The 15,373-nt window shown below is 49.7% G+C and overlaps 1 protein-coding gene across 1 annotated transcript in view; it reads right to left on the reverse strand.

The window, feature by feature from the left end:
• WASHC4 (WASH complex subunit 4) overlaps positions 1-15,164 on the reverse strand; it is a 69,156-nt gene extending 53,992 nt beyond the window's left edge. The window contains exons 1-3 of the mRNA XM_044280585.1: positions 15,048-15,164; positions 12,025-12,164; positions 8,485-8,538 (exon numbers count right to left, since the gene is read on the reverse strand). Coding sequence (XP_044136520.1) covers positions 8,485-8,538; positions 12,025-12,164; positions 15,048-15,114 — 261 coding nt within the window. The 5' untranslated portion in view covers positions 15,115-15,164. The remainder of the gene's footprint in view (positions 1-8,484; positions 8,539-12,024; positions 12,165-15,047) is intronic.
• Between the last annotated feature and the right edge of the window lie 209 nt (positions 15,165-15,373).

The raw sequence follows: 15,373 nt of genomic DNA on the forward strand, positions 1-15,373 counted from the left end.
TTACTATGTTGTTTCTACGTATTGTTTCTCTGCTGCCATCTGCTGGCCGGAATTTGTATGCTGCACGCCTTGTTCCTTGTCTATAAAGTTTTTCTTTCTGGGCGTGGTTTTAGCAGCCTTGGTCCGGTCACTTCCTGTAGCCATTTTCAGTGCTGCACTCCTTGTGACTGGAGACACACATCTTGGCTTGGTAAGGCATCAGTTTTTGACCAGCAGTTGCCTCAGCAGTTAGCCTCAGGAAGACATCCACATGACAGCATCTACACTGCTACTGCATCCTGTATTGTATAACCGTATGTTGCTGCTCCGGATCAAATAAACCCCCGTTTGATTGCATCCTCATGTCTACGTCTGGATCCATCTAACCTGAGCATCTGCCGGTCCGGTCTGCTCCACTGCTTGGATACGAAGGTAGGACAGTCACAAGGTCATTATCAGTTACACCTTCATTCGCCTTCATGTGGGGACAGAACAATGACCATGTTATAAGGGAAAATAATAAAATGATCATGTCTCCATCCCGATCGTCTCCTAGAAACCGTGCGTGAAAACCTCACTGCATCCGCACTTGCTTGCAGATGCTTGCGATTTTCACGCAGCCCCATTCACTTCTATGGGGCCTGCGTTGCGTGGAAAACACTGAATATAGAACATGCTGCGATTTTCACGCAACGCACAAGTGATGTGTGAAAATCACCGCTCATGGGAACAACCCTATAGAAATGAATGGGTCCAGATTCAGTGCGGGTGCAATGCGTTCAACTCACACATTTCACCCGCGCGGAATACTCGCCTGTGTGAAAGGGCCTAATACTGAAAGTCTGGACCCAGAAAAAGTAGTCTTTAACACATACTACAGGAGGCGAGCACCGGCAGCAGAATCACATTGACGGCACCCTGCCCCTGACAGATAGCTGCGATCAGCGGCAGTTAACCCCTCAGGTGAGCAGCTGGTGCAGTGGATTTCTCATTCATCCAGATCCACTGCACCAGCTGCTCATACAGGGTTTGGCTTTTATCACTTGACTCTATTGTGGTCTGTTTTCATTTATCTGTGGCCTTATCCTACTTTACATTTTCTGTATGTTATTTATAGATGCTTTTCTTATATAGTTGGTACTGATTGTATGTCCTTATCTGTGGACGTTCAGTGGAGTCTGCAATTGTCGGTTTCATTTTATTACCGACATGTCGTTTATATTATATACAATTTTTTAATGTGTGTCTTTTGGTGCGATTTAATAAACTTTAAATTTTTATCCTTGATTACTTTTGGATGTGCATTTATCGGGTGGTTCTTTTGACTCGTTCTTGGGTCTGTTTCTCCTTAATTACTTTAACCACCCCTTTGCACTCCTTGGATTATTTGTACCTATCAGTGTGCCCCCTCCATCTGTCTTTCATGGAGGAGGAATGATTGCCACTGCAGTCATTCCTCCCTCATTCAGTTCTATTGATTATCAGCAGCACATCCCTGATTATACAGAAAGATGTGCGGACGATAACTGTAAATCAGCTGCTGAATGAGCATTTACTTTTATCAGCTGATCACTGGCACAATTATACAGGCCAATTATCAAGAACGGGTGTTCCTCTGAATGCCCGTTCCCGATAATCGGCCCAAACATGATCTCTCAGCATGTTATCAATATACCCAAACCAAACACCAGTGACTGTGTGAAAGTAGCCGAATAGTGATTTAGAATTATTACTAGAGAGGAATATCTAATATATTTCTGACAAATGGAAAAACGAGATTTTTGTATAACTTACCAGTAAAATCTCTTTCTCGCTCTTTCCTTGGGGGACACAGAAGACCTTGGGTATAGCTCATCTCCCTAGGAGGCGTGACACTAAGAAAAAACTGTTAAGCCCCTCCTCCACAGCTATACCCTCAGCCTGGAGAGAAAGGCTGCCAGTTGCGTGTCCAAGTAGTGAGAAAAGGCAAAGCCCAAGAAGTGGAACCAACAAGCCAACTACCCAACGGGTAAAACAAACTCGGAAACTCGCGTGGATAAAAACAAAGAATGGGTGGGTGCTGTGTCCCCCAAGGAAAGAGCGAGAAAGAGATTTTACTGGTAAGTTATACAAAAATCTCGTTTTCTCGCCCAGTTTCCTTGGGGGACACAGAAGACCTTGGGACGTTCAATAGCAGTCCAAGAGGGGAGGGACTACAGCACCAAGGCGAAGCACCCGAAGGCATCAAGAAACCGCCGCCTGCAGACCAGGCAGCCCAAGACAGCATCCGCTGAAGCCCGAGTATGCACCCTGTAGAACTCGGTAAGGTGTGCAAGGAAGACCAGTGACCGCCTTGCACAAATGCATGGCCGAAGCCCAATGCCTCCGGCCCAGGGGACACCGACCGCTCTGGTGAAATGGACAGTGACACCAAAGGCAGAACCCTGCCCTTGTGCGGTAACCACAACAATAGCCACTCTGAGAAAGCGGAGGAAGCCACCCTGGAGGCCGCAACCCTTGCACGGACCTCCTAGAAACACAAGAGACCAAACGTCGACAAGAGCCGGAGATCTCCAAGCAAAAACGCAAGGCCCAAACAACGTCCAAACGGTGAAGTGTCCGTTCCCGGGGGCGGGAAGGGGAGGACGAATGCCTCGCGGAACTGAAAGACAAACACCACCTTCAGAAGGAAGGAAGAGACGGGATGGAGAACAGCCCTGTCCTATGGAAAGACAGAAGGCTCGGAACAAGAAGGACCGCCACTCAGGCACCCGTCAGAGACCCGACGGCTACGGAAACACAACCGCACAGGACAGAAGGAGTAGAGAGAACTACTGTAACGGCTCCAAAGGAAAGATAGGAGCGCCAAGAACCCAGTATGTAGATCCCAGGGCGGTACCGGAGGGCAGTACAAAGGGAACCCAAGAGCCGCTCCATGGAAGAAGGTCTTGACAGGCCCAGAGGGCCGTGGAACGCTGAAAGAGGAGGGACAGCGCCGACACTTGAAGCAACAGGGTCCCAGTCCCAGGTCCAGGCCGGACTGGAGAAAGACACAACCATGGAGAAAGAAAGGCAGAGAGGGGAAAACGCCCAGCTTCCCACAGAACCCCAGGTAAAAACCCTAAGGCCCCTTTCACACGGGCGAGTTTTCCGTGCGGGTGCGATGCGTGCGGTGAACGCATTGCACCCGCACTGAATCCTGACCCATTCATTTCTATGGGACTGTGCACACGAGCGGTGATTTTCACGCATCACTTGTGCGTTGCGTGAAAATCGCAGCATGCTCCTCTTTGTGCGTTTTTCACGTAACGCAGGCCCCATAGAAGTGAATGGGGTTGCGTGAAAATCGCATGCATCCGCAAGCAAGTGCGGATGCGGTGCCATTTTCACGCATGGGTTCTAGGTGACAGTCTATTCACTGTATTATTTTCCCTTATAACATGGTTATAAGGGAAAATAATAGCATTCTGAATACAGAATGCTTAGTATAATAGTGCTGGAAGGGTTAAAAATAATAAAAAAGTTAACTCACCTTCTCCTCTTGTTCGCGTAGAGGCCGGTCTGTTCTTTAGCTGTGGCTGAAGGACCTTTGATGACGTCAGATCACATGCTCCATCACCATGGTGATGGACCATGTGATTGGAGCATGTGATCTGACATCACCTCAGGTCATTCAGTCCACAGCTAAAGAACAGACCGGGATCTACGCTAACAAGAGGAGAAGGCGAGTTAACTTTTTTATTATTTTTAACCCTTCCAGCACTATTATACTAAGCATTCTGTATTCAGAATGCTATTATTTTCCCTTATAACCATGTTATAAGGGAAAATAATACAATCTTCAGAACATCAATCCCAAGCCCGAACTTCTGTGAAGAAGTTCGGGTCTGGGTAACAAACATGCGTGATTTTTCTCACGCGAGTGCAAAACGCATGACAATGTTTTGCACTCGCGCGGAAAAATCGCGCATTTTCCCGCAACGCACCCGCCTCTTATCCGGGCAAAAAACATGACGCCCGTGTGAAAGAGGCCTAAGTCCTACAACAGAACCTGGACGAAACACGGCCAGGAGCGAACACTAACGAGCCCGCTAGAGTCGCCTGGGCAAGCGGGTGAAAACCCAACGAGATCATGCGCAGACCAGTAACACGGCCAGAACGGAAGCCGTTCTACAGTCCCAGTGTGGGAGATCCAAGGGCAACCCTGACCGAATGGTAGTCCTCCCAAGTTACCGAGAAGGTAAATCCATGGCAGAACCATTGCCGAGAATGGAAAAAAACTCAATCTGCACCCAGCTGGAGGACAGAACACGGCAGACCCGGTAAATAGGCACACAGCTAGTACAGCCAGTGCGAACAAGGGAAACAGTACGAGGCCAAAAGGAACACCGGAACCATCCACATGAACAACCATGCTCTCCCCAGAGGGGAGGGCAGCGAAGGAAAGCCTCTGAAGCATGGCCGGGACAGAAGCCACATCGGAGTGAACTGTACCGAGCGGGAGCCAAACAGAGCCGGCGAGAAAAGGCAGTCGAGACAGAGGCCGGCATAACACCCTCCAACCGAAAGGAGGGGTGGGCAACAGGGAAGCCATAGGACAGCTCAACAGCAGAACCCCGCTACACCGAGACGCCCGGTTCACCGCCCGCAGAAGGCGAATACCCTGAAGAACCCAACATGGAGGTCCTCCGGACCTGGGTACGCGAGCACCCAAGAGAAGTTGGGTGACCTTCCCGAGAAGAGCGGCCCGAACCTGGTAACAGATCAGACTGAAGCGCAGAGGGCACCAACCGGAAGGACTCACACCACACCGCATCTGAAGAGGAGGAATGGTAGTAGGCGAGGGAACCGTAGTCCCGCTAGAGAAAACGCAGAATTCGAGGGACGCTGCAGACAGCACTCTCGACTATGTGACCACCAACGCAGGGAAACAATGCCGCGGGAGGACGAACGGGTACGCATCTAGGGACCACGAACACACCCCGGGCGGAAGGGACGAAAGGAATGAGTACCACCCAGCTCGGTGCAGTAGCGAACAAGTAGAGCTCGTCTACTTATATATAAGGTATATATATATATATATATATATACCTTTGAACACATTGGGCATTCATTAGCTGTTTGTTGAACACCACCGTAGGCTCACACAGGTGGACAGAACGAGCTCTTTAGAGAGATAGCGCAAGGCTAGCTGCAAGCATCGTATCTCAAGAGAAAAAAGGTATGTTGCAGGAGAAAGGGAGGCATACGTACGAGTAGCCCCGTAAGCAGTGAGAAGACCAACCCACCCATGGGAGGAGAAGGCATACCCGGCCCCAACAACGGACAGAGCGCACAAGAAAGTCCGCTCACTGCAAAAAAAAAAAAAAAAGTCACTCAGCGAAGGATCAGCCAGAGTCCAACCGTACCAACGGAAGTGCAAGTGCAACCTGAAAGGCAGTCATGCACAAGACCAGCACGGCATGCAATGGAACGCAAGCAGTCCGCCCAGAAAAGGGGGGAAATGTACCTGGCCAACACAGCAGTCGGCAAGAGTGCAGAAGCCCGCCCCAAAAGGGGGGGATACCAAGGCCAGTACCTACTATGGAAAAGTAGGACATACCATATTCCGCCCAGAAGGGGGCCATGCCCATGGCCGCACATGCTCATGCCCAGAAATGGGGGTCATGCACATGGCCAGCATCGCATCCAGTGAGAGTGCGAGCACCCCGCCATGGATGGGGCCATGCACATGGCCAGCAACGCACTGGCGAGAGAACAAACACAGTCAGTGAGAGTGTACGTATGTCGCCTGAGGAAAGGAGACATGTCCAAGGCCAGCAGCGAATCCAGTGAGAGTGCGGCACACCGCCCACGGAAGGGGGGGGTCATGCACATGGCCGGCAACGGATCCAGTGAGGTTCAGTGTTCCGCCTATGGAAGGGGAACGTGCACATGGCCGGCACCGTATCCGTGGAGAGTGCAGTGTACCTCTTATGGGAGGGGTACACGCACATGGCCGGCACCGTATCCGGTGAGAGTGCAGCATTCCGCCTATGGAAGGGTTCATGCACATGGCCGGCAACGAATCCAGTGAGAGTCCAGTGTTCCGCCTATGGAAGGGGAACGTGCACATGGCCGGCACCGTATCCGGGGAGAGTGCAGTATACCTCCTATGGAAGGGGTTCATGCACATGGCCAGCACCGTAACCGGTGAGAGTGCAGCATTCCGCCTATGAAGGGGTTCATGCACATGGCCGGCAGCGAATCCAGTGAGTGCAACGTCCCGCCTGTGGAAGGGGGTCGTGCACATGGCCAGCACCGCATCCGGTGAGAGTGCAGCAGTCCGCCTAGAAAAAAGGGGGGGTCATGCACAAGGCCAGGCCGCAGCCAAAGAGAGTGCAGTATTCCGCCTAGGAAGGAGGGCCATGCACCTGCAGCCACCAGAACTGGGTGACGCATACTGGTCAGAAAAATTTTATGCATGCACTTGGCCAGCGCCGTATCCCGGGAGAGGGCAAGAAAACGCCTGGGAGGGGGAACATGCCCTGGCCAGCGCCGCAGCCGGGGAGCGCGACATACCGCCTAAGAGAGGGGGGCATGCCTACAGACAGCATACCGAATGATGAGGCTGCCGCGTCCTGCGCAGCCCACAAGACCAGTTATTCAAAACAAAATTATAATTTTTTTTTTTTTTTTTTTTATTATATTATTATTATTATTTATTAATATTACAGCCTCCCTGAGGCAGAAAGGGGGGCAACCATACAGGGGCACAGGCCGTACGGGCCCATCAGGAGCCGGCCAGTACCCAAAGGGTTAACAGGCATCTGGCCTGTGGGGGGGGCGGCGCTGCGAACTCTTGGGGGCGGGGGAACCTCCAGGCGGGAAGAATTCGCGCTTGGAGAGTTCCCGCCCCCCCCCACAGAGGCCTGAATTTGCGGCCTAGCAGACCGTGAAGCCGGGGCCTAAATTTTACCGGCGCCCGGATGACCGGGGCCGCAAGCATTTAAAGTACCGGCCGGCCTAAGCCGGCCGCGGGTGCCCACATACCGGCCGCGGGAACCCACCCCGAGTGCCGGAATTGCGGTCGGCAGGCCGCGAAGCCTGACAAACTATGCAGCGCCCGGCCGGCCGGAATGCACCGATGGCCGGCCGGGGCCTGTTGGAGCACAGCTCTAGCCAATGCCGGCCGCGGGTGCCCACCCCGCGGCCGGAAGAATCAGGGACCCGAGAGGAGCGTGAGGTGCGGCCCAGCAGGCCGCGACGCCTGGGCCAAAATTTGCGGCGTCCGGCCGACCGGACCGAAGGTCGGCCGTGCCTAGTTGGAGCATAGCTCGCACATGTAACGCCGGCCGCGGGAGCCACCCCGCGGCCAGGAAGAGTCAGGGGCCCGGGAAGGAGCACCGGATGGTGCGGCCCAGCGGGCCGCGAACGTGGACTAAAGTTTTGCGGCTGCCCTGAGCACGCACCGGCAAGCGCCCCCTCTTTGCGCGGACCTCCATCCTGTAGTGAGGCTGCCGCGTCCCTTATGATCTATGGAGGGGAGAGAGGGAATGGGTGAGTGCTGTAGCAGATTGCCGCCTTGCGACACCCCAGGGACCAGCCTAGGTCCAGCCACCCAATAGCCACTCTGCTTGGATAGGCTAAAGTATGGGGGTCAGTCACGCAGGAGACCAGGGTGGGGGGAGGGGGACGTAGGGCTGGAGAAGCCACTCTCTCACCATAGCCGTCTTCACCCTCGGTCTGTTCCAGCAGGGTCGCCCCTTCAGCTACTGGCACCGTAGTGGCAGGACGCTGGAAGAGGGGCTTGGCGTGCGGGCGACCCTTGCGCTGGCGGGATGCAGGGGAGCTGGGCTGCCCTGGTCCACCTTGCCTTCTGTGGGGGAGGCAGCAGTGCGGATGACCGGCACTGGCGCAGCTCGACCCCGGGAGAAACAGAGAGGTCTAGTGCGTCTCTGTTGTCCCTGATTGTCTGGAACAAAAAGAAAAGAAAAAGTAAAAATCAAAATTTAAACAAGGAGAAAACAGCCCTGCAGTAGCAGGGAGTGTCTTGCCTCCTTGGACACTAAGCAAAAACTGGCAGCCTTTCTCTCCAGGCTGAGGGTATAGCTGATGGAGGAGGGGCTTAACAGTTTTTTCTTAGTGTCACGCCTCCTATGGAGATGAGCTATACCCAAGGTCTGTGTCCCCCAAGGAAACTGGGCGAGAAATACATTTTTACTCTCGGACTGCCATCATAAACCATTGTTTTTAAAGATGTTTTCCGGGTTTGTGCCATATCTTGATAATATGCTGCCCTTTATGGCAGGAGGCAATGCAGTGATCAGCGGGAGGGGTTGGGCTGCCTTGTGGGACCCATAAGGCACTGCGGCTGGAAGTGACATCATAGAAGGAGAACGCAGCAATGTAAACCGCGGCATGGACCCCGAGGATGGAAAAAAGGTCAGGAAGCCATCACGGGAACCTTACAGCTAGGGGAATGGCGATTGATCATGTAAATTAGTAAAACTGTAAACCCGCATAATCCCTTTAATTAGTTATTACCTTATTTTCTGTTTTGATGAGTTCCAGAAGGGAAGACTGTTCATAGGGCACAAGCTGAAAGAAGGAAGAAACTTTAGCTTAAAGTTGGGAAAGTCAAAGGAGGACAAATAAAAATATACAAATAATCTAAAAAAATCAAACACACAATAAAACACTCTCCACAGTTCTGCCCAGAGTTCTTGTACACGTAAATCACCCTTAGATAAGAGAATCTCTTAAAGGGTCCAGGTTTTTTTAAGTGATGGCCTATGCTCAGGATAGTCCATAAAAATTGAAAAATCGGCACCGCACACCTCTAAGTTTATGATTATATAGTGAGCTCAGAGCATATGGCAGAGTCCTCAAAGTCCACATGACTGCATCCGCAAAACGCAGATCAGCAAAAACAGTGTTCCACTTTTTTTCGTGGACCCACAGAAATGAATGGGTCTGTGTGCAATCAACAAAAAGAAAATGTGGATCGGATAGGGATACAAAATACTGTTGTGTGCATGAGGCCTAAAGAAGCAATATCCAAGGTACTGTGTGGACTTATCCTCACCTCGCCCGGAGCTGCTTTACTGCGATGATTGAAGACTGCGCTGGACATACACAGCGCTACCATAACTGTAGCGGTGGAAGCGAGAGACTACAGCGCAGATCCCATTGAAGTCAACTGGAGCTGCGAAGATAAGCTGATTTGTGGGGGTAACAGGGTGTCAGATACCCACCGAACAGCTACAGATGGCCTACACTGAGGATAAGCCTTCACTTAATAAACTCTAGACAACCCCTTTCTCCAGCTGTACAAGTCATGCACACGTTGTGTCCTGTCACGTATCGCCTCATGCCCCTGGCCTCAACCTTTCTGAAAAGCCTGTTGATAGAAAGGCTTTCCTTATTAATACCTACATTTATCAGGAGTAGGTGATGGACACATGTACATTGAAAACTATAAAAAAAAAAAAGGCGAAAAATAAAGAGAATAAAAAAAGTACTATGAAATCCTGATCTACATAATAACCCTTTAGGCATTTATAAAGGAAGAGATTAGCGATGACTGCACTTCTGACTGAATGTTCCAGCTTATCTCCAGGGTTCATATTTCGAGGCGATATCCTCTGCAGCAGGTTATGACTTATCCCTAGGACTGCAGTAAGGCACAGCGCCCCCTAGACCTTACTTACTCATAAGGTGGTATTGCAGCTCTTTGCACTGCGTTTGGTTGACAGCACTGCTGTGCAGAAATATAATTCCAATGATACGTCATAAAGCCAGGACTAGAAGACGAGGAACCTCAGACACAGGCTGGCCACCAGTGCAGTATACTGGAAGTTCATGGGACTTTGCTCTCCATTCACCACTATGCTATACAATCGTCCTAGTCATGCTAAAGTTGCAGTCAACTAGAAGGTGCCCTCAGGCTTCTTCTTCTGGTGTAATAGTCTACAACCTCAGTAAAAGTATGTGGAGGAAGCAACTAGGACGAGCCTAGCTCCTTTATGTCACATTGCTTTCAGTGCTTTGTTGGGGGAGTTCTTAGAAAATAATGTAATCAGATTTGCAAAAACCAGTTTTTCCAGCACAGTCATGTGTGTGGTTATGGAAGGAGAAATAGAGAACAGACTTAGGCTACTTTCACACAGGCGTTTTGGTTTCTGTTTGTGAGATCCATCAGGGCTCTCACAAGCGGTCCAAAACGGATCAGTTTGCATTCTGAATGAAAAAGGATCCGCTCAGAATGCATCAGTTTGCCTCCGTTCCGCTTTGGAGATGGACATGAAAACACTGCTTGCAGCGTTTTGGTGTCCGTCTGACGAAACTGAGCAAAACTGTTCCATCCTGGCACACAATGTAAGTCAATGGGGACGGATCCGTTTTCTATGAGACAATAGAAAACGGATCCGACCTCCATTACCTTTCAATGGTGTTTACGACAGATCCGTCTTGGCAATGTTAAAGATAATACAAACAGATCCGTTATGAACGCATGCAGACGGTTGTATTATCTGAACGAATCCGCACAAAACGCGAGTGTGAAAGAAGCCTAAGAAATGCACCGATGGCCTAATGGCAAAACTGTTGTGTTCTCCACCTGTGTTCATGCAACTCAGAGGACAATCCTACCCGTTCTTCATAGTTAGCCTATCCGCATCACATCTGACAGATGAGCACCATCTATCTCCAGAACTGGGAATCCCGACCTCCCATCCCACCTGCAACTAATGGCCTCCACATCCAGAGAATGGGGAGAAGGCCACCCATGTATGACGCTCTCCAATAACTTCTAGGGTGGTCACGGAGACCGCATACTTGCTCAGCTAGAGAAGGGAATACAGTGCCGACACCTCCATTCATTACCCGAATGAATGTGGCAGCCAACAGTCGACTCTCAAGGCTTCAATAGAGTCAGGGGACCCTTGTTCTGGAGGGTACACAGAATATGCCACAAAGGTCTAAGGCTACTTTCACACTAGCGTTAATATTTTCCAGTATTGTTTTGTCCCCGTTCATTGTCAATGGGAACAAAACGTAACTGAACAGAACAGAATGTTCCAAAATGCATTCCGTTCCGTTCTCATACCGGAGAGCAAACCGCAGCATGCTACGGTTTGCTTTCCGTCCTGGGATGCAGAGCAAAACGGATCCGTCCCCCATTGAGTTTACAATGGAGTTCATGACGGATCCATCTTGGCCATGTTAAAGATAATACAACCGGATCCGCTCATAACAGATGTATATGGTTGTATTATCAGTAACGGAAGTGTTTTTGCTGAACCCTGCCGGATCCAGCAAGAACGCTGGTGTGAAAGTAGCCTAAGGTGGCATAACCCCTATAATTTACACACACCGGTGCAGGTACTATGTGCGGTGGCCCATAATGAGCCGACATAACCCATATTTTGGTTTAGCGCCTGTTTACAGACCTTGAGGGAGTTCCCTGCTTTTTTTAATTTGCAGCCTGGAATACCTGTGCAGAAATCTATAGTCACCTGCTCCCCATGCTCCTTTCGGGCTCCCTGCACTGGTCTTCCCTTCCAGCTCCATCTGTCACCTTATAGCCAGATCATGTGCACCACGGCAGCCAATGAATGGCTTCAGCGGTGACATGCACATTACTGCTGGGTCACATGGCGCTAGGGGACACATTACCACTGAGGCCAGTCATTGGCTGCAGCAATGCACATGCCCCTGACAGACAGAGACCAGAAGACTAGTGAAGAGAGGCAGGCAGCTAGAACGGAGTGGTGAGAAGCAGGCAAGCACAGATTTCTCCACTGGTCAGACTGGGGTGCATGTTAAAAAACTATTGGGTAACCCATTTAGCCTACAATTAGACTGGATCACTCAGTATAAATCAGTGCTTTGTGAATTCCAGAACGGAACTTTATGTCAAACCAATCACCATAACATTTAGTTTACTCTAAATACCAATTTCCCTCATTATGATCCAATTTAAGATGATATTTCAGTTATTTTCTACAATTATACTGTCTTAGTTAGATAACGGTATACATCACACATAGGGGAGAAACACCATGAACTGATCAGTCACCAGACCTTTAGTGCTACCGGATCCAGGCTGAAGTCCCACACGTCTCCGATACAATCATCCAGCGCATTCTCTATTCTTCTAAGCTGTGATGTGTATTCCTCCAGGAACTTCCCGTAGTTTTTCAGTTGCACCTCTGCATGAATTTCTATAAATGAAAATGGTCACAGATGAGGTCCATTCAATGGCAAGGCAGACACAACTCCTATTATTCCTCCTGTCACCCGATCCCGAGAATACCTACTGACAATGGTGACAAGATGCTTCCTACTGAGGGAATACAGACTGGATAAGAGATATCAATTTGCGGACCGCAAAAAAACGGAACCGTCATGTGCATTAGGCCTTAGGTACAGTTCCAGAGAACCCCTTTAAACACTGCTGGCCCTCCGGGACACCTGCCAAACAGCTAAATAAATGGCCGCTGCACCTGCCCCATTGTTTGCATGAGCACAGTGGTTCATCGGTACCCGCAACTTAAAGAGGGCATGAATTAATTTATATTCCACACTAATTTACACTTCTGGAGCATCTAATCTTATGACTCTATTATTCCTGTTAGAAGTTGCCAGTTGGGGGGTGTCCCAATCCAACAGGACGGTCTTCAATCAGTGCTGCCATGGGTAGACTGCGCTCCCAACACCCAGCCGGCAAGTCATTCATAAACTTCTAACAGGATCAGGGGTTCATGAATCATGAACTTCTAGCTGGAATAACAGAGGAACGGCACAACACAGAGCCATAAGAAAAGAAGCTTCAGAATTGTCATACAATTATTTACTATGACAGACGTGTCAGGAGCATACATGGACCACAGCAAACAGATTCCACCCTAAAAAGGCAGGAGAATACAGCGGTCATATGTGAAAAACATCACCCTCATGAAAGTCACATGAAGAGGTCATTGAAAGAACACGTGACTCCATTGTCTTGTACCAAAACTGCTGATCTGAACGGTAAATTAGGACATGAGCAAGGAAATGGCTTGTCGGCTCAGAGGACCGTCACACTGGATGGAGAAATACTTCCTGCTGTCAGGTTCTGCAGAAAGTCTTCAGCCAAGGCTACATGCACACAAACGTGTCCGTTCCGTTTCTTTTGCGGATAGGATGCAGACCCATTCAATTCAATGGGTCCGCAAAAAATGCAGACAGCACGCCGTGTGCTGTCCGCAGCAGTATGTCCGCTCCGCAGTATGTCTAGGCTGCGTGCCACTGCGCAACCTCTAGGCTGCATACGACTGTAGAAATCTCTCGGCTACAATCAGCAATGCTCCATTCACTGACAGCGGAGATCTTATAGATGTTAAAGGTAGAGAACGCGTCCTATTCTGGTCCGTATTGTGGACAATAATAGTGCCTTCTACTGATGGAAGTGAGGAAAACGCCGAAGCCACATGGAAGGAATCCATATTTTGCAGACAGAAGTACAGACACGGCTGTGTGCTTCAAGCCTTAAGGGGTTGTGCAGGGTTATATATTGATGCCCTATCTGATCGGGGGGGGGGGGGGGGGGGGTCAGCCCTGCTTGAATTTCATTTCATTGATAATGAAAGGGGGGTGGGAATATAGCAGTAAGATGTCCGTTTCTGTGTAATTATCTCCTTATAATTTGCATTATATGAAGAAGCACAGCGTATTATACGATCCGCTTAAAGGGAAACGAGCAGTGTATAATGTGGTGGAACAATGAGTCCAGCCAGCAAAGGAGGCAATATGGATAATAACAGTACATTAGACATTAGTGTCTTGTGTTAACTTTCTCTACATGATAAATGACACTTAGGCTACATGCACACGACTGTATGTGTTTTGCGGTTCACAAAAAAAAAAAAAACGGATGACATCCTTATGCCATCCGTTGTTTTTTTGCGGATCCATTGTAACAATGCCTAAAACGGACAAGAATAGGACATGTTCTATTTTTTTGCGGGGCTACAAAATGACATACGGATGCGGATAGCACACAGTGTGCTGTCCGCATTTTTTGCGGACCCATTGAAATGAATAGGCCTGCATACTATCCGCAAAAAAAACACAACAGAACGGACATGGAAACAAAATACGTTTGTGTGCATGAGGCCTTACTGAAGTGACACAACCCCTTCAGCAAATGGCATATATCATGTAGAGAAAGTTAATACAAGGCACTTACTAATGTATTGTGATTGTCCATATTGTCTCCTTTACTGGCTTCATACGTTTTTCCATCACATTATACACTGCTCGTTTCCATGGTTACAGACCACCCTGCAATCCAGCAGTGGTGCCCGTGCTTGCACAATATAGGAAAAAGCACCAGCCTACGTGTGGTGCCAAGGTCCCGGCCACCAGAGAGGTCGGCACTATATTGTGCAAGAACAACCACCTCTGATGGATTGCAGGGTGGTCGTAACCATGGATACGAGCAGTGTATAATGTGATGGAAAACGTAATCCAGCCAGCAAAGGAGGCAACATGGACAATCACAATACATTAATAAGTGCCTTGTATTAACTTTCTCTACAGGATAAATGCCATTTGCTGAAGAGAGCCAGCTCCTTTAAGGGAATCTCATGCAATGCTCAGCACAAAGCGGTTCCTTTGAGGGGCTCGCGGACATGCCCACCCTCTCCATTCAGCATGACTGCTATTCACAGGCTCAGAAACACCCACTCCCAGATCAGGACTGGACTTTTCAGCTCGTTTCATGTGATTTCCATTCAATCTGAACCATGCAACTTTTTTGTTTTCTGTGCATAAGTCAATGGAGGTATTGGGCAGAAGTATACACGTCCAATCACTTTTGTAGTGAGTGACAGCTCTGGGGGATGGAAGAAATAAACAGCAGCTTTTCAATGTATTGACTCTCATTGCATTCAATGCTATTGACACAGAAGCCATCACCCAGCCCCATTATTACACAGAGGACACTGGCGACCTGTGTGCTGTCACTAGCACCAGCAAATGACAAGGACCCGAGGAGGAGCAGTCAGAGCCCATGTACATAAGTGCCAGGCAGGGTACATGTCACCAGTGCCCCCCATACTTACTCTGAGAACCGTCATCAAAGCGATCAAACTCCCAGTCCGGGGAAACGGTTTCGGTAGTCGCCGCCATCACTGTACAGCAACCGAGGGGATGACCACTGACCCCGCCCGCCTCCTTCCCCCGTGACACTCTCTGCACGTGACTTCCTGCCGCGGCACGCCCCCTAGCGGCGAAGGTCGGGGATGCGCACATAGCTGAGGTGGCGCCCTTGCTGCCATCTTTTTTTCTGGCAGACTGAGTATAGCCCCAGGCCCAAGTTTTACACACCTGCCCTATACACATATGTTCACACGACCTATGACATGTGGGTATGTTTACACGAAGGAGT

Source organism: Bufo gargarizans, chromosome 2 (assembly GCF_014858855.1).
Source record: "Bufo gargarizans isolate SCDJY-AF-19 chromosome 2, ASM1485885v1, whole genome shotgun sequence".
Taxonomy (NCBI): domain Eukaryota; kingdom Metazoa; phylum Chordata; class Amphibia; order Anura; family Bufonidae; genus Bufo; species Bufo gargarizans.